The sequence below is a fragment of the Eretmochelys imbricata genome, chromosome 13, assembly GCF_965152235.1.
Source record: "Eretmochelys imbricata isolate rEreImb1 chromosome 13, rEreImb1.hap1, whole genome shotgun sequence".
Taxonomy (NCBI): Eukaryota; Metazoa; Chordata; order Testudines; family Cheloniidae; genus Eretmochelys; species Eretmochelys imbricata.
In genome coordinates, this window is record NC_135584.1 from 2,034,270 (window position 1) to 2,056,848 (window position 22,579).

Consider the following 22,579-nt stretch of genomic DNA (forward strand, 5'->3'; position numbering starts at 1 on the left):
GCCCGAGCACAGAAATATACAGCTGCAAATGCAACAAGCCATTTTTCCTTTAATCCGGACTTTGTACTTTGTCTTTGGAGATGCTGAGGATGGTGTTTCTCTTTCCATTGACTATGATGTGAGTCACAGCAGTAACGTGGCCTTTCATCAGCGTTATGGGGCTGTTGGTAACAAACGGATTCCATATTCTAACCAGTGGATCCAATCCCCCGGTCACTAATGTAAAGAAAATACATTTTAGTTACAAAAGAAGGCAAGGACGTACCTAACTTCTCCAGCATCCCATGAAGGAAACACTGGAACAGGACATCAGAAGACGCTTAGGCCCAAACCTAACCTGTCTCCTTGTTCGAATTCAAAGTAATTACCACACTTGACACACAGAGGAGAAAACCTAGGACCATGAGATGAGTAATAGGGGGTGAAGCACAGATTGGGAGAGTTCACTGTATCCAAACAGTGTGTGTTCTTCCACAATCTCCAATGGATAGTTATTTTAAAATAGGTTTTTTTCCTACATGTGCTATAAATCTTAAATAAGGCCAAGCCTGTGTGTCGTCACTAAGTCTCCTATTTCTAGTCTGAAACATTACAGCATTCTAAAACTGGCTTAGAGAGCGACAGATTCCACCAGAGAAACACAGTGTCACATGCTTTAGTCTGCAATGCAAGTACATGTAAAGGGATTCAGATGTCAGGTGTCTCACATTTCTCTATGGATGATGACGTAGGGAATTTGTATTGATTTTTTTTTGCTGATTGATAGCTTCACTGAAAAATTTACTCAGGCCACTAAGAGCAGAAGGCAGAAGAAAAATCTCATTGCCCATGCTCCACTTAACCCCTATTTTGAGGGTTTCAGTGGGATTGAAATGGAATACCATGTAGGCCGTGTGCTGGCTTTTACATGAGGTAAATTTCACACATACAGAATACAATCAACCTATGGAACTCCTGCCAGGAGATGTTGTGAAGGACAAAACTATAACCGGGTTCAGAAAAGAACTAGATAAGTTCCTGGAGGATAGGTCCATCAATGGCTATTAGCCCACGTGGTCAGAGATAGAACCCCATGATCTGAGAGTCCCAAACTCCACCATTATGATGAGGCCACTGCCATTAAAGTAACCAGTTTCTGCTGGTCCCCTACATGGCTGCTTAAGACACGGCTCTCTGTATTTGAACTCAGACTCTTTCCCAACACTTGCCTTTTTATCAAAGCTTTCAACACAGCAACTATAGATGGAGTGCAGAGATCAGTGGGGTGAAAAATGGGCTTTGATGATGGTGACTTACCAAGCACGTTCATCTCAGGTGAATAATCGAAGCAGAGAATGCCTTTCTTTAAAGCAATCGTTGATGATCTAGAACAGAGAAAATAAAATGAACAGACTTTTGCAAGAACTACAGCTGGCCCTTTTAAAACATATTCCAGATTTGGTGGGCAAGGCTGTAGAAAATACATCACTTGTGTGAAGGACACTCTATGCTAATTAAACAGGGGACCTCCTGCATAGGTGGGGTGGTCAGAAAAGGGGGAAATACAGACAGAAGCATGGAGAACCAGAAGAAACTGCAAGAGAGCTCTATAAAATTAGTGAAACTCTGTAACCTGCCCTACAATGAGCTCAAACTGAAGCCCCCAATCTAAAACATCCCCAAACTTTGGAAAAGTTCCCCTCCAAAGGGTGTAGCTCAGACCCATCTCTAAGAAGAAATGATTAAGGAAGAGAAGGGACCAGGGCTGGCCTTCAGCACAAGCAAAACAAGGGATTGTTTGGATCTCCACATCCCATACAAGCTCCATAACTTACAACTGTCACCAGCAGGAGCCCAGGGGAAAAATACTGCAGGTCCTTTCACCCTCTGCGAGAATAGGACAGGAAGGGGAGGCAGACTCACTTCCCGACTGCTAGGGCCTCTTGCATTGGGCTTCTACATATTGTTAGGGTGACCAAGCAGAAAAGAAGTTGCAAAGAGAGAGGAAGAGCAGGGTGAAAACTCAAGGTGGAGAAGTGCTATGTCGGGGGGAGAAAAAGAGAAGTTAACCAGGAGAGGCAGGATCACAGAGAATGTGCCCCTTGGTGGCTGGCAAAGAGGAGATGCAACAGCATTCATATAAAGAGAAGAAATGGAGCAGCCTGTAAGGAAGGAGCTGAACACAACCATCCCCGAACCCATTCTTATGGGTAGTACAATAGTCAAGAGCAGGACAAGGCCCAGGCTGGGACTATTCAGTGATTTATTATCTGAGAGCCGGGGGTCATAACAGAAGAATAACGCCCGACACTCGAAGAAAAAACACCTGCAGAGAAGCTTCGGCTCACCTATTGTCAGAGGGATTGTTCTCTGAGAAGGCAATGAAATAAAGATCTGGGCAGTGTGCTGTTCTATTATTTTTGAGTCCTTGGAGCTCCATCTCAGATGATATTCGGACCCCAGGGGGACAATTCACCCCACTGACAGCTGTCAATTCCATGACTTCCACCAACCCATTTCAAGGTACACAACCCACTTCTAAAAGCAAAAGCAGCACCCATTAAAAATAATGAGTTGGGGGGGGGGGGAGCACAAGGGTGAAAACCATAAAAATGGGATTGGTGCAGAGCAAAAGGCTCAGCTGCATTGGAACAGTAACCTCAATAGCTAGCTCACGAGTGGAGACCATTAGAAATGAAGAAATCGGTCTTCACGAGAGAAAAACCACTTGCAAACAATTAGATGACTTCTAAATAAAATCTCTCTTTGACTGTGTCCTTTTTATCCCCGTATCATGAACACACACGAGCAAAGATTTGCAATACAAATGGACACAGAGCAAATTCTAAGCCTGCCATATGACCCAAGGTCCGCTCAATCACTAACCAAGCTACTGTTTGAAAGGAAGCTGGATCAGAACTCATAAGCATTCGGCCACCTTGCCAACAAACCAAAACAATACCATGAAACTTAGTTAACCAGCAGCACAACTTAAATACCAAGTTATGAATACTCAAGGGGTTAGTTAGCAAGTGACCCGCAGGCTGGAATTTATTCACACAAAACTTCCATACAAATAGCATAATAAAAATGCTGCAATGATCCAGGCTAAAGCTGCCAAATAAACTGTTCAGTGTGAATTGCTCACACAGCTCTCATCTACATAAAGGAACAAAACCAGTAATTCTCTCTTCGCAGGTAAAGGAAAGCCCCGTAGCACCACCTGCTGGTAAATCTGCCGCTCCGCAACTGGGGGTCATGAAATTCTGAAATAGCTATTTTAGCATTAATCCAGATTTTCTTGAATTAGGCCAGAGAAAGAGAGAGAGAGAGAGAGAGACACACACACACCCACCACCACACAACTCTTCAGAAATTACCCAACATACAGATACAGCATGGGACAACGTCTCTGGATTTAAGGATGCACAATCATCAGAACTGCAGACAAATCCATTAATAAAGCAAGTTTGTTTAGTATTAAATGCAGACGAACCCAGTGTAGTCCTGCACACACCATTCACAAATCACTAGAATCCTTTCCTTTAAACCCATCTGTCACTAGAGGAACATATTTCTACAGTAAGAACACCACGACCAAACAGAGAGATTGTTAAATTATATGCATTATCAACAGAAGACTTGGCATTACTCTCTCCAGAGGCTCCAAAGACAGATGAGTTTCAACACCCAGGTGTCAGCAGCATGCGATTGAGAGTTTAAACTCGACTCCTGGAGGTGGTTATTTAGCATTCACATCTTTTGTTATTCCATGATCGTTTGGACAGATTGCAGATGCAGAGGCCTGCGATTTCCAGGCCAACACATAACTGAGCCTTTTCAAGAGCAATAGCCACCATTGTCAGAGGGATTGATTTCTGAGAAGGAAAGAAATAAAGTCTGGGCAGGGTGCTGCTCTAGTAGAGCAAAGCGTTGCATGTATTGGGAAAGGGGAGAAAAAATGGTGATTACCAGGGGCCAGGGAAAATTGCAGAGGGAGTAAAATTGTGGATTCAAACCATTGGCCGCTATCTGCACAATTTACAGTGAGCCAGCTGCTGAAATATGTATTTGGCCTGTTGCCAGGATGCTAGCTAACTACTGGGCTTTCTGCTGCACCCCATTAGCTTTCAGGAGGCGATGGACTGCTGCCAGCCCTAATGCACTTTGAAAGCAGAGAAGGACAGGGACAGAATACAGAGATGACAAGGGCTGGGAAAGAAGGAATGAAAAAAGCAGAAAGGATTGAGGAAGAAAAGACAAAGAAGGAGGACAGAGGGGTATATAGAAAGCAGAAGGGGAGAGAAGGGGATTAAAGGAAAAGGGAGATGAGCTAAGGCTGCAAAGAGAATAATCAGAGGAAGGAGTGAAGGGTAGAGAGAAACGAGGGAGGTGAATGGCAGCTGGGGTACACAGTGTATACAGCTTGTGAACACTAGCAATGTATTCAAGACAACCTCATCTTCCCCTTCCTTAAACATTTTCAGAAACATGGTCTTCACCCTGTGCTTGTCCTGCCGGATGTGTATTACTCTAGAACCAACCCCTGAAACATTTGAATTAGCGATAGGCCTGGACTGGAAACATTGGATGCAAACTCCCCTCCCCATCTCTGATGTCAACTTTGGGGTGAGCTGAACTTTGGATCAGAATTTTGCTGCCCAGTTCCATCCAATTTACATTCACCTGCCCATTCCCCCCACAGCCTGCTGGGCCTGCCCTAATCCCACCCCCTCCTCCTCACAACACGGAGAGTCCCACCTGTGCTGCTCCCCACTGGCAGCTCAGCTCTGACAACACTCAGATTCAGCACCACTGCCTACAAACAAGCACTGCACGCTTGGGCCCAACGGACCAGGAGCAGCAGCAGCAGGACGGGCACCCACCCCCAGAAAACAGAGCAGAGGACTGTTCCCAAGCTTCGCCACACTGAAGCCCCACTTCACCTTGCCTTGCCTCTTGAAGACGGGAAGAGGGAAAAAACAGGAAGTCAGACATCACTGCTGCTGCATTTTGCTTAATTCCACTTCAGCAAATCTAATAATAATTTCTTTTTAGCTAAAAAGAAAAGAGTCTAAGAGACTTCCATTTGTTTGTTCACTTTTCCTGTGGAGTACAGCACTTGAGGTTTACAGGACACTAGAAAGAAGTCCAACCCAAGCAAAATTTTAGATCCAAAGCCCCCCAATTGCTAGGGAGGTTTGGACCAAGATTGGGACTTCCCAGCTAGACCTTTGCTCTGTGACAGATCAAACCAAACCCTTCAGCCCAGCAGCTCTGGGGACATTTGGGTCTAGGTTAGACTTCTCGGGTCAGGCCCATCTCTCTAAAATATAGACGACATAATAGAGCTGGAGCAGAGTCTTCCCATCTTCTCTGAAATTTTCCTCAAGAAACTGTTCCGTATCCAGCCATTTTCCCACTGCCTAGAGGCCCCAGAAATGACTGTACTTACAGCCTGAAGTCTGTTGGAAACTTCATCTATTTACAGGCCACTGAGTAGTGTCCGTTATGGGCCCCTTTACCCCCATTCTGTAATTTAGGTTTCCTGAGCCCTGCCTGAAAGCTGAGTCCCAACAGGATTTTCCTGGAGGAAATGGAATTTTAAGAGAACTGTAACATTGCCTGCTACCATTGTGTGATGGATAATTTACAGAACAGACAAAGAGACCTGTCTTACTGGGGTTTACCCATGATATGTAGTGGAAGTGAAGTAAGCACCATTGCTCTCTTATCAGCTGCTGAGCAGGAGGCAACAAGATTGAGCTGAGGAATGAATCTTATCTGGTGGCACCAGTCCCCATGGAGACCCTGGAAGAGAGAGGAAAGACTTTGCTTAATGACACTGCAGGTCATAAACAAGAGCACAGAGAGCTCATTCTGCGTCATTACAATCGTCAGTGGGGGCCAACAGTGCCACTCCCATTCAGACATTCCTGGGTTCACGTAGTTTGAAGAAGACAGAAAAACTCCAGCGAAAAACAGTGAAATGTGAAGCTGAGGAACAATAAACACAGGAAAAGTGGGACAAGGAGCAGAGGCAGAAGAAAGAGGGAGAAGAGAAACATTAGGGTGGCACACACAGCAGAACCCCGAAAAGGGAAGGGCATGGTATTTGATTGGATGAGTGCAGTTTTGAATTAAGAGGAGATGGTTCATCATGTACATCAAGAAATGTGAAGAGGGTCATAACTTGGACATGGGGATTGAGAGGGTTCAGACCAAAAGGATCCTTATAGACAAGACTCTTCTGGGATCCAGGAAGCAGTGGTGCTTTGCATGTGCATTAGCCATTGTAGCGAAGGGACGTGGTCTCCCCCTCTGATTGACGCGGAGAGACCCACTGTCGCCCCTTGGTGGGCAGAACCAGGTCACTCGTGGCTGTCAGAGGAGCAGGACATCTCTCTCCCCCCAGCTGCTGGAGCCTGGCTGCTATACTTCCAGAGACCTGGAGTTGCTGCTGGGGCTGCCAGACAAAGGGGGCACTGAGGAGCTGTTGGGGCTGCCATGAGCTGTCTACCCCAGCGAGGCAAATGATGACCCCAGAACCCAGGTACCCCCCAACTGGGAGTGTAGGAAGGAGCCCAGGGAAGCTGTATAGTGTTCAGCTGTGTGACTGACTGCAAGCTGGTCAGCGTGTGATGGACAGATTCCCCCGCTGACCCAGTGGCGGACCACGGTTAGGGCCTTGGGCTGGGATGCAGTGCAGTGGGTGGGCCTGCATCCCTCAACCCCGCCACCCTACCGTCAGGGGCGGCAGCCTCCACGCCTTTAGGCCGAGAGGCCTGCCTTGGTCAGACACCCACCCGAGGTAGGACACCAGATGGTTTTCCTGACTCTCCCATCAGAGAACAGGTCTTTCCCTAGACTACTGAGTTGCTCTGCCTGACAGCAGGCCAGAGCCCTTTAACTGATTACGGCCCCATCCTGATTGAAGATGCCAGGCCTAGCGATGTGCCACTACCCTGCCCGACCCATTAACTACGTGCTGCCCCGCTCTGGCTGAACGCTGGGGCTACCAGACCCAACTGCTGCCCGGCCTGGACTGAGGGCCAGGGCCTATTAGCTGTTGGCTAATCCCCCCCCAAACAGAGCCGCCCTAGGAGTATTACAGCGACTGACAGGGAGAGACCCACAACCGCCCTACAGCCAGCCAGAATGGTCTGAATTGGCTGCTTGCTGAGCTGCAAGATCCTGAATGGCTGGCTGGCGGAAGGATACAAAACGGCCCAGGTGTAAGTCATTTTGGTTTGCAGAGCCAGCCTTCGGGATGTGTAAACGGCGCAGCCCCTGGTGGCGCTCCGCAGCCCATGCTCCGCTCCACGCAGTGAGCGGCAGCAGGTCCCAGAACCCAGCTCGACAGATTCAGACTCCCAGAGCTTGCACTACAGCACTGAAAGTAGCGGTGCAGGGTTCAGGCTCCGGCCCCGGCCCCGAAGTCCACCCCCTTCTGGAGGCTTCAGACTCCGAGCGCCCGCCCAAGCTGCAACATTTATGCAACCACTTTTAACGCTATAGGGAAAACCTTGCAAGCCTGACTCTGTAGGCCTGCGCTCCGAGACTCACCACTGTGGGCTGCTCCTCAGTGTAGACACACCCCGAACGGCCAGAGTTCTCGGTCTACGAGCAGCAGCAGTAAAGCACACTTTTCCTTTTTACGTAAGAAGACGGAAGGAATGAGAGCAATGGGCGTCCCACAGACCTATTATTAGTAATGTTTGATTATGGCAGCACCCAGAAACCCCACTGTGCCAGATGCTACACACAAACAGGAAGATGAGGCCTCTGCCCCAAAGAATTTACAGATTAAGAAGGCGAACAACATACAGAGGCTGTGGGAAAGAGACAATTCTGCTAGACATTGTACATAATGGCTTTTAAGTTTTTTAGTTTGTAATTTAATAAAGATCAACTTTCCTCAACTTTCTTCAGGATAGGGGAGCAACAGGAATCTATGCAGGAATGGGGTTTGTCCCAAAATGTAACTTTAGACAGAGAAACTCACTGGCACTCGGAAATTTCTGTACAGGCTGGCCTTTCCTTTCAGGAGAAGATGCACTGGAATTCTGGCTAAGACGCCTGATGGAGAAAAGCCATATATTAATCCTGACCCAAAACCTGCCCCATTTCTCAACAGAAGTTATTTTAATTGTGCTGAAGTGCACTGAAGGCAATAATAGTAACCTAAACCCCATGTGTGACCTAGGATATATGGTGTACAGGATAGCTAGTCACAAGGGACATTCATTAATGCCTGGAAGGATTACATGGTATTTTCATAGATCCACCTTAAATGTCAAGACACAAGCATGGCACTAAAAGGTTTAAAGTGTTAGCTACAATCCATGCTTAGGAGAAGTATTAGCAAATGCATTCAAACAGGATATGGGCTAAAAGATGAGGATTTGGATCCAGGTCACATTTTATCCAACCCCTCAAAGTTCACAGATGTTCAGAGAAATGGTTCCAATTTGGCCCCACTTGTGTTTCAAACAAAGATGGACAAAAAAGAAAAGTTACTTATGCTACTGGCCCTCTGAGATGAGTAGTCTAGTACATTCCACTCTTGGAGCGCATGTGCCCTTGCGCTGGAGATCAGTCTTTTGGCCAGCAGCATTCACTGGGGCCACATGTGCCTTAAGTGTCCTCATGCTCCCTTACCAAAGGCATAAGGGTGGAGCAGGCCCAACTGCCCCTCAGTTCCTTCCCCACTGCAGAATCCAGGTGTAAATGGCCTCCGTGGTAGTGGGGAAGGAGGATGGGTCATGGAAGTATGGCAAGAGACCACCCTGGCTTAACTAGGAGATCTTCAATGATCTAAAAATCAAAAGAGAGTCCAACAAAAAGTGGAAACAAGGTCAAATTACAAAGGATAAATAAAAACAAATAAAACAAGCATGTAGGGACAAAATTAGAAAGGCCAAGGCACAAAACGAGATCAAACTAGCCAGAGACATAAAGGGTAACAAGAAAACATTCTACAAATATATTAGAAGCAAGAGGAAGACCAAGGACAGGGTAGGCCCGTTACTCAATGAGGGGGGTGAAATAATAACAGAAAATGTGGAAATGGCAGAGGTGCTTAATGACTTCTTTGTTTCGGCTTTCACCAAGGTTGGTAGTGATTGGACGCTTAACATACTGAATACCAGTGAAAGTGATGTAGGATCAGAAGAGGCTAAAATAGCGAAAGAATAAGTTAAAAATTACTTAGACAAATTAGATATCTTCAAGTCCCCAGGGCCTGATGAAATGCATTCTAGAATACTCAACGAGCTGACTGATGAGATATCTGAGCCATTAGCAATTATCTTTGAAAAGTCATGGAAGATGGGAGACATTCCAGAAGACTGGAAAAGGGCAAATATAGTGCTCATCTATAAAAAGGGAAATAAGGACAACCTGGGGAATTACAGACCAGTCAGCTTAACTTCTGTACCTGGAAAGATAATGGAGCAAATAATTAAGTAATCAATTTGCAAACATCTAGAAGAGAAAAAGGTGATAAGTGACAGCATGGATTTTTCAAAAACAAATCGTGTCAAACCAACCTGATAGGTTTCTTTGACAGGGTAACAAGCCTTGTGGATGGGGGGAAGAGGTAGACGTGGTATATCTTGACTTTAGTAAAGCTTTTGATACTGTCTCACATGACCTTCTCATAAACAAACTAGGGAAATACAACCTAGATGGAGCTACTATAGGGTGGGAGCAAAACTGTTTGGGAAACAGTTCCCAGAGAGTCGTTATCAGTGGTTCACAGTCATGCTGGAAGGGCATAACCAGTGGGATCCCACAGGGATCAGTTCTGGGTCCAGTTCTGTTCTATATCTTCATCAATGATTTCGATAATGGCATACAGAGTACACTTATAAAGTCTGCAGACAATACCAAGCTGGGAGGGATTGCAAGTGCTTTGGAGGATAGAATTAAAGTTCAAAATGATCTGGACAAACTGGAGAAATGGTCCGAAGTAAATAGGATGAAATTCAATAAGGACAAATGCAAAGTACTCCACTTTGGAAGGAACAATCAGTTGCACACATACAAAATGGGAAATGACTGCCTAGGAAGGAGGTCAGGCTTGACAAAGCCCTGGCTGGGATGATTTAGTTGGGGATTGGTCCTGCTTTAAGCAGGGGGTTGGACTAGATGACCTCCTGAGGTCCCTTCCAACCCTGATATTCTATGATTCTATGAGTACTGCGGAAAGGGATCTGGGAGTCATAGTGGACCACAAGCTAAATATGAGTCAACAGTGTAACGCTGTTGCAAAAAAATGAGAACATCATTCTGGGATGTGTTAGCAGGAGTGTTGTAAGCAAGACACGAGAAGTAATTCTTCTGCTCTACTCCGCGCTGATTAGGCCTCAACTGGAGTATTGTATCCAGTTCTGGGTGCCACATTTCAGGAAGCATGTGGACAAATTGGAGAGAATCCAGAGAAGAGCGACAAAAACGATTCAAGGCCTAGAAAACATGACCTATAAGGGAAGATTGAAAACATTGGGTTTGTTTAGTCTGGAAAAGAGAAGACTGAAAGGGGACATGATAACAGTTCTCAAGTACATAAAATGTTGTTACAAGGAGGAGGGAGAAAAATTATTTTTCTTAACATTAGGAAAAACTTCCCAACTGTCAGCATGGTTAAGCACTGGAATAAATTGCCTAGGGAGGTTGTGGAATCTCCATCATTGGGGATTTTTAAGAGCAGGTAGACAAAGATCTGTTAAGGTTGGTCTAGATAATACTTAGTCCTGCCATGAGTGCAGAGGACTGGACTAGATGACTTGTCGAGGTCCCCTCCAGTTCTATTATCTTAACAGTAATCATATACAATTACCTAGAGATTCGAAAAAGTGGTGCATCAGGACAGAGACACTGAGGAACAGGGATGATTCTGGTTTTACAAAACCTGCAAAAGAGTTTGTTTTTTCAAAACCAAAACCAAGTACTTTGGATCTAGCCCTGCTTAGGGAATCAGGATGGTTAAGGAGCAAGCAGAGACCTGAGGGCCAGGATTCCTGGATACTACCCCGACCCTGTGTGACTTTGGACAAGTCATGGAAGGTGTCATTTTCAGAGGGGCAAAGCACCTGGCAGCTCTCTGAAGTCAATAAAATCTCAAAGTCAGTCTCATAACACCTCTGTGTTTGTAAAATGGGTAACACTTGCTCTTCCTCCAGGAAGGGCAATTCAGATAAATCCTCAGTCCTGGCTCATCTCTCTAATATATCAGACAGGAGAACATGTGATGGTCCAAGCATAGCTATAAAGTATCTGTACCTGGTTTAGTTATATAGTGACGGACATTGAAGATCCCATTTGCGAGAACGTCCAGCGAGGAGAAGATCAGAATGTTTCCTTTCACATCGCCAATACAAAACACTCCTTTGTACCCATCTGTCCTGACTCAGGGAGAAAGGAAAGAAAACAGATCAGACCCCCCCATGTACATTGCCACTTCAGGCAAGTATTAAACTAGAGCACTAGTGGGGATCACAAATAGAAAACCCAGTTTTCAAACAGGGCCAGCTTAACTGAACATTTGTGCTCCAATTGGCTCACAGGCACATGTAGTAAACACCCATCTTATGCACCTAAGTGCCAATCTAAGCATGCATAGGCAGGACCTGGAGAGCCTATTTGAGAACTCATCTTTGGAAAGTGAACACCTAGTACCATAGCCGTGCACTGGGCACAAGACAGATGTAGGAAGCAAGGCCGTCGTCTCTCTGGAAGCAGCTTTTTTCAGATTGGCTGAAATTTTTTTTCCAGGTAGTATCTGAAAGCTGAAATGTTGCTCCATTATACACAGCTGCAATTCAGATACAATAGTATTTATTTATTATAAGCATGAATTTGAATTAATAAAAGTGACCATCCCACACTCGGCCCCCTTGACAATGTTTTAAGGATCCTAAACCAGACTCCAGCAATTATCCAGTGAAAACACTACTGCCAGGCAACCTAAATATGGCGAAGAGGGAGGATTCAATACATTTTCCACTTGGCTATGCTTTTGGTAGACTCCAGTGCTCACTGAAGTCTCATGAACAACTGAAAGAGAAACCTTCAAGAATAATTCTCTGTCCGCGATAGTCACTGTCCCCTCGACATACGTGACCGCGCCAGCGGCGTACCAGAGACAGTGACATGGAGATAAAAGACGCTGAGTCCTCCGGGAAGTCGTTGAGGGACACAGAAGTGTCAGGCCTGTTGGAGGAGCCACACAAAACATATGGCCCTCGCAAAACACATTTTCTTGTTTTTAAAAAGATTCATGAGCAGTTGAAAAAGGGGTGTGTAAAAAAACAAAAGAATAGGGTTGAACCTCCCTACACTCCTGTCACTACACTATTTAGTAAGAAAACAGAAAAGGAGAGAGTCTCACTCAGGTGACAAATCTGCGGCATCTCACAACTTGCCATGGTCTCTACAGTGTTTACGGTGGCCACTCAGAGCTTCACAGCAGCAGTAGATAAAGAATTCAGATCTCTTCTACTCCAAAGAGCACAGATCCATGGCCTTTAAGTGTTAGCCAGTACAGGGGCTGTGGTTCAGTGAGCAATTCTCTCTCCGTCCAGTAGAGGGTATCTGTGCTCACGAACATCCCCCAGTTCATTACAATAGACGCATCCGAGGAAGTGAGCTGTAGCTCAGGGAAGTTTATGCTCAAATAAATGGGTTAGTCTCTAAGGTGCCACAAGTCCTCCTGTTCTTTTTGCGGATACAGACTAACACGGCTGCTACTCTGAAACCTTACAATAGACAGGTACTCCTTTCTCCTGCACCCCGCACAGCAGAGGAGCCATGGGACTGTGATGCAAGTATCTATTTTAAAACCGGTAACAGCCCTTTCGGAGAAGCAGGTAACCTACCAGTAATCCAAGGCCGTAACACAGCTGTCAAGCTCAATGAGGGAAAAGAGCCTGTCACATTTGTTGCCACTGATATCAAAGAATTCTGTGTAACAGAAAAAAAGAGAAAATCCCACGAATCTCAAAATTAGCATCAACATCTTGACGTTTGGTGTTCATGCAAAGACAGACCTTTTGAACCTATCACATGCATGCAGACATGCCGGTTGCAACTGACTGACACTACTACAGCCATACAGAGCAGGACCTCGTGCTCGCTGCAGACAATGGCAAGGCTTCCGTTAACGTCAGTCAGTGGTGCGGGATAGGGTCCAGATCATCACAGGAGGGAATGATTTGTCTCTATTTACCAATAATCTGATCAGTAGACGCTATCGCCAACAGGTTGATATTAGACAGACACACCATGTCAGTGACCCACATCTGCTGACTGGGCCGTCGTCCAGACTGGTCAAGCTACATAGAAATGGAAACATACACTGAAAACTCAAGTAACCCCAAAGTAGTTGCAAATCCCACTCAAAGCTCACGTAATCAAGCACTACCATGCATCAGTCTATGGGCTTAAGCAGGGTGTAAGCAATGCATAGGCATTGGGCTCGCTGTCTGACCTGAGGAGAATTTCCCCCTAAGTTAGCAGCAGCTCTGGTATTTTCCACCCTGAATGAGAGCCCCAGACCAGCACTTATTTTTAAATAGGAAGAGTTTTACTGCTGAAATGGTAGAAAGATGCAGTGATTCAAGGGTCTAATTGATCTTGTCCTATAGTGCTCATCTCTCATTCATTATCTTATGTTTAGTTTATAAGAGGAGAAAACTTAGCAGATAGATCAAAACTTGAGCTGAGACCAGGTGCTTCTGTTTAAAGAGATTCTCCAGGGAAATTAATGCACAATATTCCTTCCATGAGAAATGGTTCATTTTCCCCTTATACTCCCTCAATATTAGGGTTTTTGTGAGTGCTGGAATCCAGAAGAGAAGGCTTTGACCCCACCCTCTGCATCCAGTGTAGCAGAGCACTGCCTTGCCACTTACTAAAGTGATTTGGTGATTTGGAAATACTTCATACAATGGGCAAAACTCTCCCCTCCGATCCATGCTGTGGGTCTCTCATCTGCAGTGGGGGGCTCTGTGGTGCATCCACACTTGTGGAATCGCCACTCATGGCAATGGGATGTCGCACATGCAGAACGAGCACTACATATGCCAAGGAGACACCTGCACCGTGTGTTCAAGCTCCATGAGGGCATGGGTTGAGACCCCCAGGGAGGCCACATCCACCTCATTTCTAGAGGGCTAAATGGGAGGGTGTCATGGTCTGGGAAAGGTTGAGAGCCCTGCATTATGTGGATTAGAGAGAATCTAGCCCTTCACTTCGATCAAGTTCATGAGCCATGTACCTGGACAGTGCGGAGTAGTTTGAACGTGTCACTCCAGTAGAGTAGGATTCCATCCCGGCTGACCGTCAGGAATCGCCCTGAGAAATTCCAAACACTACTTTTCTTGGCCTTTTCATTCCTGTCCATTGCCTGGCCCTGGTTTAGGAAAAACTGCACCTTGATGATTTCCTGGCCTTGAATCCTGAGCAAGGGAAAGGAGTGAGATAGGAGAAATGGAGCAGAATGGTCAGGAAGCAGAAGGGTAACGTAGGCCTGTAAGAGGGCAGGAATGGAGCAGGTGGGAACACAAGAACTGAAAGGTGATGACCTTATACAGTCTGATGGGGCACTCAGCACTTAGCAGAAATTTGAAACTCCGGCCCCTGAGCTGAGGAGCTTTTGATGCAAGTTAAGTCAGTCTCAGCCTCACAGAGAGAGAGAGAGAGAGAGAGAGACAGACACAAGGCAAAGTGGTGGGAGTGGGAAGGAGATTGTCACACTATCAGGTTATAAGGTTACTGGTGTTCACACTGCAATGTCTCCAACCCCTTAGCACAAAGATACATTACAGCATATAGAGAAGAAAATACCTGTTGGAGGGACTGTCATGTGTGGAAATAAATTGAAACCTGGACACATCACGTGGGATGTTTTTTTTTCAAGCTGGAAACAAATTGTTAGTGAAGATGGGCTGAGCCTTTGGGTGCAGCTTAAAAAACCCTGTATACACAGGATAAACTAGATGATCGTAAGTTTAAGATCAAAAGAGACACTAGGACTGAAGTATTTACAACGTACCCTTTTTTGTGAGGACAACAAAAGACCCACCTGTCCCTTTATTTAATACCCTAGAAACTGAAGCCAGCCAAAGTCTCCATGGTTCTGGAGCATGCTTCTCTAGTCGCTAACCTCCCATTCATGCTGCAAAGCTCATCTGTTGCCAGGCTCTATCCAGGTAGGAAGGAAAAGGGATGCATGACTGGGGGGAGAGTTTTGGCTGGGTTGGAGAGGATCTGAGTTTAAACAAAACAGAGTCAGAAGCAAGTGTGCAAGAGAAGTTAGCCATATTTCACCACACTCGCTCTTTGTTCTTCATCATAGCACCAACCCCAAGTGGTATCACACTGGCAGGTCTGAGAAAGAGGCAACACCTCACTTTCAAGTGACCCCCAGAGAAGGGAGTGTTGTTGTTTCTCATGCTCTGATTTGTTGCTATAACAGCAATAATCTACTGTGTCCCTAGTTATACTCACAATATGCTACTGAGACTGAATAAATCCTGACGGGAATTCATCTCAATCAGCCGTTTCACCTAGGCTATTATCTTTCATAGAGGTTGTTCCTTAAATGATTAGAAGCTAGTTTATTAAGCCAATTTCATATGGGAAGATGCACATGTTTGTCATTTGCTGTTAAATGATTTTTAAAAAGACATTTTTCGCAGCTACGATGTCACAAGAACACACTAAACTGGAAGACAAATACAAGCGGCTTTAATGTGGCTCACTCCTCCTCAGACAGTAATGGCTAAGAGCTTACACTGGAATGATTTTCATGGGGGTCTGAAAATGCAGAGGAGATTGGCTTTTCAGCATGTCATCCTTTCCTCTGTACTCTCGTAATATATAGTTCAGATATTCTTCCTGTGAGAGAGAACAATTTCATCAGTATAGTATAAAAAGGAGAGCAGAATTAATTATCTCAAGTCCTATGGTGCTGACAGATGCAGCAAGAACTATAGCAAAGATAATAGGAATAGCAGGAAACTCTGCCTTCCCCCAACATTAAACCAAGGTAAATAAAAATCAGGAAATTTTTGCAACTGCTACATAACCACCATTCTCTTTGATTAGAGCACAGTATTACCCAGCCCACGGAGCCATCACAATCAGTGTCAATTTTCATAAATATGATATCAATATCTTCTTCAGTAATATTCTCCATTATCTTCTTCATTGCCTTGCGGAACTCCTTAATATCCAGCCCTGGGAGAATAAGCACAGTATATTCAGCCCTAAACTTTTCCAGACAATTATATCTATTGAAAAAATAGACTGAACAGAGCACAACAAAATGGCAATTAAGTATCAAAAGCAATTTCCCCCAAAAAACAATGTGGGCAGATTTCTCGATAATTTGTGCATACAAAAAACACATGCAGTTGGATATCTAATTTGCTCATACCATCTATTGCAACTGTGTAAGTAACATATCGATGGGTGCAAATGCTTATAAATTACCTGTTTACATATGCAATTTCCAAATCTGCATGCACATCTGCAGTAGTTGTGCACACTGGTAAGCACCAAATATGTGCAGAACTTCTTTGAAAGTCTGATCGTGGGCAAACAGATTTTTGAACAGGGGCCCCTAACTAAGATTTTCCTAGAGTGTCTAAACCTGACTCACAACGTGGAGCAATGCTCTTGCCCCTAGAAAGCGTTAGCCCAAGTTTTATTGCCTACAAACCTTGGTCCAGTGCCTAAAGAAGGGAGTGAGGCAGCTTACAGATTTTCATGGCGAGCAGGTTATAAAATAGGAGAAAAATAAGAGAAAATGCTTTTCTGTTTTCATCTAGTTTTCATTTCAATTGAAATTTTCCAGACTGCTCTATTTTCACTTGTACCCTATTGTGTCTGCTGTTAAAATAATCCCTCTGAAACCTAAACTTTACCATTGCAGAAAAATCATCCTGCTGGGGGTGGCTGGGTACAGTACGTGGCTCTCAGACACGCTACGCACAATGTCTCTGTCAGCCAGTATTTAAACTTAGGCTGCTCTTTGGCAATACTAGAGAACTACACCCAGGATCATGCAGGGATCTCCAAATCAGCATCTCTCAAAGTCAGGCTACAGATCATCCCTCCTCAAAGACTAACAAAAAACTCAGCCATAGGGAAAAAAGCCTAAGCATAGAGGAAGGTTAATATCTAGCCACATGTCTAGGTAAGTACAGAATTGGGAACCCGAGAGTTGGGGTTTAGCCTTGGTTCTGACCTGTTGCGACACCTTGGATTAGTTACATACTCTGTGCCATATTTTTCCATCTGTAAACTACCCTGCTGCCACACTGGGAGCATGTGAGGCTTAACTTATGCTCTTAAAGCAAGTCAAGATTTTCAGCTGGAAGATGCTATGGAAGTATTCGTGTCATTATTACAATGTGTGATTTTACCCTATTTAAACCAAACCTAATTAGAGAGAGTGGTAAATTTGTTCTCTTGGCTTCCTGACATCTAGCAACTGAGGAATAGGAAATCAGAGTCTGCTTCACCATATAGAAACCCAACGCTATCACAAAGAATGGGTGATATAGACTCACTGAGAGAGGTAAGCTGGAAACCTCTCTAGTGGAAAAATCAGGTCCAAAGTAACGAATGAAGCTTGAAGGGGCTAATCTGGTGGATGCTGTTGTGTAGACTGCATGCTTCTTAACAGCAACAGAGATAGCTATGAAACTAAAACAGTGACCAAAAGAGCAGTTATTTAGAAACTGAAATGCTTTGGGAAATGCTGCATCATCACCTCCACCCTTGTCTAAATCCGCTTCCCGGAATGATTGCTCCAATTTTTGCAAATGCTCATAATTGATCTGGTCCTCAACTTGCTGGGCACGGGAGGTATCGGTGGATTCTGGGAACCTCCGTATTTGTTTGGGAGATGAGCAGCTCGAGACAGATTTCCTCAGAAGTCCAGTGAGCTGAAAAAACAGCTGGGATCAAGAACAGCATGTGCAGAGTTTTTATTCCACCCAAGATAGCCCTCTTTACTCAGGTCTTACAGAAATGGGGCAAGAGCAGGAGGCCAGGAAACATCTTATAAGCAGTAAACTTATGAGCGCATGTACAGATAAGCAAGAGAAATGGCCCCTCTGCCAAAGACCTTAGAAACTGAAGGTCCAGTTCTCTAAACTCTTGTTCATGGAAGTAGTCCTCACCGTTGATAGTAGCCCCATGGACTTCAACAGGGGTAAATCCATGACAGTGCAGAGACCCCACACAAGGTCTTGTGCACCACAACTCTCACTTAAGCCCCACTGCATTACTACAATATCATTAATTTTAAATCACTTAAGAAATGCAGGACCCAATTTATAGCTGCCACCAAGCAATTACCTTTACATAGAGGGCTTCATTGGCTGGGGTACAGCCGGCATAGCTAGCTCTCTGCCATCCTCCTGGCACAGGGGGCATGGCAAAGGCAAGACTAGAAATAAGCAGGCATGGCTAAGCTCTCTCTATTCCCAGCTGCTATGCGGGCCCATTTGTCCCAGGCAGCTGGGTGCAAATCAGCACAGCACTCAGGCTGTTTCAATCTGTGCTGTGAGCTGAACTGGCCCCTCTCTGGTCGAGGATAGGAAAGGAGCAAGATGAGCATAAAGCCAACATTCCCTGTACCCACTCAGCGACTGCACAGAGTTTAGCCCCAAAGCCAGGATGAACTGGGCACATTGTGGTTTCAAAACAGGAAACACTGTGGTAAGTTTCAAGTTTAAAACAAAATATTTCCCTTCCCCATCTGATACCTTAAGGTAAAGGTATAACCATTAAAGCTTGCTTTAAAAAAATAAACACATAACCAGCAGTTCTTAAAGTCATTTAAATCTGAGGGAAAAAAATATAGCTGGATGCAGATATTAAAGGGGACATGAAATACGGCACTTGAGAGAAGCAAGGATATCATTCAACCTTCCAAAATATTGATGTGTACAGTTAAGAAAATAAGACCACCACATCAATTCTGCTCCATTTGCATTTTAGGAACACTTGACAACAGCCCTTTTTCACACAACACTCTGTCCATCAATACCATTTCTGCTCATTTACCTTTTGCCCCATTTGATGCTGTTTAAGGCTTCCTTCATCTTCAGAATCGTTGCCTGCCCTGAAATGTTAAATGTAGCTGTATTTGCTTTGGGGGTGGGAAAGAGATTGTAATCATTAATAAGACCGCAAGTCTTTCGACCCTGAAAATGGCTATTCAGGTAATATTTGTATTAAAGTAATTTCAGTATAAATTAGCATAACCTGAAGTGGGACATGGCCCTCTCTATACTGCCTTAAGTACTATGATGTCCATAGTTCTTACTGTAGAGCTATGTAATCCTGAACTCACATCCTGGTAGCTATGGAAGAATTTGATCATGAGAGGTGCTAAAGCAGCTTGACTGGGGTCTCAAACATGCAGCCCGCAGAGTTATTTGCTGCAGCCCGCCAAGCTCCCCGCCCCGTCCCCCGGAGTTATTTCCTGCGGCCGCCAAACTCCCCTCACCCACAGCTCTCCCCCCCTGCCCCACGCCAGCACGCCACGTCCCCGCTCCTCTGCCTACCTCCAGGCACTTCCCGCCACCAAACAGCTGTTTGGCAGCGCTTAGCACTTTCCAGGAGGGAGGAGGGGGGAAACCACATGCTCAGGGGACGAGGTGGAGAAGAGGCGGGACAGGGTCAGGGATTTGGGAAAGGGGCTGGAATGTGGGCAGGGAAGGGGCGGGGCCTCATGAAAGGGATGGAGTGGGGGCAGGGCTGGAGGCAGAAGAGGGGGCTTTTGTATCTTTATATGAAAAAGTGTCAGTGATGTGGCCCTCAGGCCAATGTAGATAAGAACGGCCAAACTGGGTCAGACCACAGGTCCATCCAGCCCAGTATCCTGTCTGCCAACAGTGGCCAATGCCAGGTGCCCCAGAGGGAGTGAACCTAACAGGTAATGATCGAGTGATCTTTCTCCTGCCATCCATCTCCACCCTCTGACAAACAAAGGCTGGGGACACCATTCCTTACCCATGCTGGCTAATAGCCACTAATGGACTTAACCTCCATGAATTTATCCAGTTCTCCTTTAAACCCTGTTATAGTCCTAGCCTTCACAACCTCCTCAGGCAAGGAGTTCTACAAGTTGACTGTGTGCTGAACTTCCTTTTGTTTGTTTTAAACTTGGTGCCCATTAATTTCATTTGGTGGCCCCTAGTTCTTATATTATGGGAACAAGTAAATAACTTTTCCTTATTCACTTTCTCCACACCACTCATGATTTTATAGACCTCGATCATATCCCCCCTTAGTCTCCTCTTTTCCAAGCTGAAAAGTCCTAGCCTCTTTAATCTCTCCTCATATGAGACCCATTCCAAACCCCTAATCATTTTGGTTGCCCTTTTCTGAACCTTTTCTAATGCCAGTATATTTTTTTTTTGAGATGACGGGACCACATCTGTATGCAGTATTCAAGATGTGGGCATACCATGGCTTTATATAAGGGCAATAAGATATTCTCAGTCTTATTCTCTATCTCTTTTTCAATGATTCGTAACATCCTGTTTGCTTTTTTGACTGCCGCTGCACACTGTGTGGACATCTTCAGAGAACTAACCACAATGACTCCAAGATCTCTTTCCTGATTAATTGTAGCTAAACTAGCCCCCATCATATTGTATGTATAGTTGGGGTTATTTTTTCCAATGTGCATTACTTTACATTTATCCACATTAAATTTCATTTGCTATTTTGTTGCCCAATCACTTAGTTTTGTGAGATCTTTTTGAAGTTCTTCACAGCCTGCTTTGGTCTTAACTATCTTGAGCAGTTTAGTATCATCTGCAAACTGCCACCTCCCTGTTTACCCCTTTCTCCAGATCATTTATGAATAGGTTGAATAGGATTGGTCCTAGGACTGACCCTTGGGGAACAACACTAGTTACCCCTCTCCATTCTGAAAATTTACCATTTATTCCTACCCTTTGTTCCCTGTCTTTTAACCAGTTCTCAATCCATGAAAGGATCTTCCCACTTATCCCATGACTACTTAATTTACTTAAGAGCCTTTGGTGAGTGACCTTCTCAAAGGCTTTCTGGAAATCTAAGTACACTATGTCCACTGGATCCCCCTTGTCCTCGTTTGTTGACCCCTTCAAAGAACTCTAATCGATTAGTAAGACACAATCTCCCTTTACAGAACCCATATTGACTTTTGCCCAACAATTTATGTTCTATGTGTCTTTCCTATTGTTTCAACTAATTTGCCCGGTACGGATGTTAGACTTACCTGTCTGTAATTGCCGGGATCACCTCTAGAGCCCTTTATAAATATTGGCGTTACATTAGCTATCTTCCAGTCATTGGGTACAGAAGCTGATTTAAAGGACAGGTTACAAACCACAGTTAATAGCTCCGCGATTTCACATTTGAGTTCTTTCAGAACTCTTGAAGTGAATGCCATCTGGTCCCGGTGACTTGTTACTGTTAAGTTTATCAATTAATTCCAATGTAGTGGCCCTTGTAGTGATTTGAGTTTGAGATCCCTGACCTTGACCTTGAATTGAAGTCATTTAAGGCCTGATTTTCAGACATATGCAGAAAGTCCAGCTAAAGTCAATGGGAACTGCATGTGCAGGCCCTTCGGTGTTTTACAAGTTTGAATTAACCCTTACAATGCCCCAAGAAGGTAGAGACATTTTTATTCCCATTTTACAGACGGGGAAATTAGGGGAGAATTTCAGTGCACTTACACATTAATTTACTACATCATCCTAGCAAGGAAGCAGGATGGATTAAGAGAAGGGTTTACTATACTGGAGGGTGGCTCAGAGAAGAAGCAATAAATTAACTAGGTATTGTGAGAAGCAAAAAGTTCCTTGGGTGTCCTGTCTTTCATCACTCACCATGCCACAGAGGGATGAATACTGATCCTATGAGTCTCTGAGCCCACCAAAAAGCTGCTCAACTTCTCAGAAGTAGACATTCTCCCTGTTCCTGCTCCTGCTGTGTATCCACTGGGGACTTCCAGCCCAAGGCCCTCAGCAAACTCAACTATGATGTCACCTCTGGATTTGTGACATCACCCACAGAACATCAGGCAGACTTCTTTCCCCAGCCTCTGTTGGAAGGGGTTCTCTTCCTTAGAAAGGCTGGGTGGAGGTCTCCATGCCAAGAAGCCACGGAGCAGCCCATTACTATCCCTCTCCGTCAAAGTAGCTGGATGAGGAGAGGGAATTCCTCTTCAATTGCGCCATCAGGAGCAACACATGCACATGTATGCACCAGAGATGACTTGAGGCAGGAGCTCTACAAAGGATCCATAGAACACAAGAGAGGAACATAGCAGAGGCCATTTCCAGGGATTTATGGCTAGAGATCCTTTCCTTTTCCTGCCCTTTTCAAGGACTGCTAGGAGAGCAGTCTCTGCAATGGATCCATAGTCAGGACTCCCATTGGTCTTGGTCATTAAACCAGCCCCTCACCTTCCAGTGACAGGATGATTGAGAGAAAGCCAAGCAGAAATGAAGTTTGTATTTAGATTTTTTTGAGCTGATCTCACCTCAATTGTCCCTCCATTTTAGGCAAACTTGCT

General features: G+C 44.9%; 1 protein-coding gene across 1 annotated transcript in view; it reads right to left on the reverse strand.

Moving 5' to 3' along the window:
- EFCAB8 (EF-hand calcium binding domain 8) overlaps positions 1 to 21,970 on the reverse strand; it is a 37,985-nt gene extending 16,015 nt beyond the window's left edge. Inside the window, exons 1-13 of the mRNA XM_077832345.1 lie at positions 21,891 to 21,970; positions 19,066 to 19,123; positions 17,765 to 17,939; positions 16,106 to 16,224; positions 15,779 to 15,882; positions 14,261 to 14,441; positions 13,211 to 13,316; positions 12,861 to 12,945; positions 11,266 to 11,387; positions 7,985 to 8,058; positions 5,660 to 5,790; positions 1,297 to 1,364; positions 68 to 216 (exon numbers count right to left, since the gene is read on the reverse strand). Coding sequence (XP_077688471.1) covers positions 68 to 216; positions 1,297 to 1,364; positions 5,660 to 5,790; positions 7,985 to 8,058; positions 11,266 to 11,387; positions 12,861 to 12,945; positions 13,211 to 13,316; positions 14,261 to 14,441; positions 15,779 to 15,882; positions 16,106 to 16,224; positions 17,765 to 17,939; positions 19,066 to 19,123; positions 21,891 to 21,970 — 1,452 coding nt within the window. The remainder of the gene's footprint in view (positions 1 to 67; positions 217 to 1,296; positions 1,365 to 5,659; positions 5,791 to 7,984; positions 8,059 to 11,265; positions 11,388 to 12,860; positions 12,946 to 13,210; positions 13,317 to 14,260; positions 14,442 to 15,778; positions 15,883 to 16,105; positions 16,225 to 17,764; positions 17,940 to 19,065; positions 19,124 to 21,890) is intronic.
- Between the last annotated feature and the right edge of the window lie 609 nt (positions 21,971 to 22,579).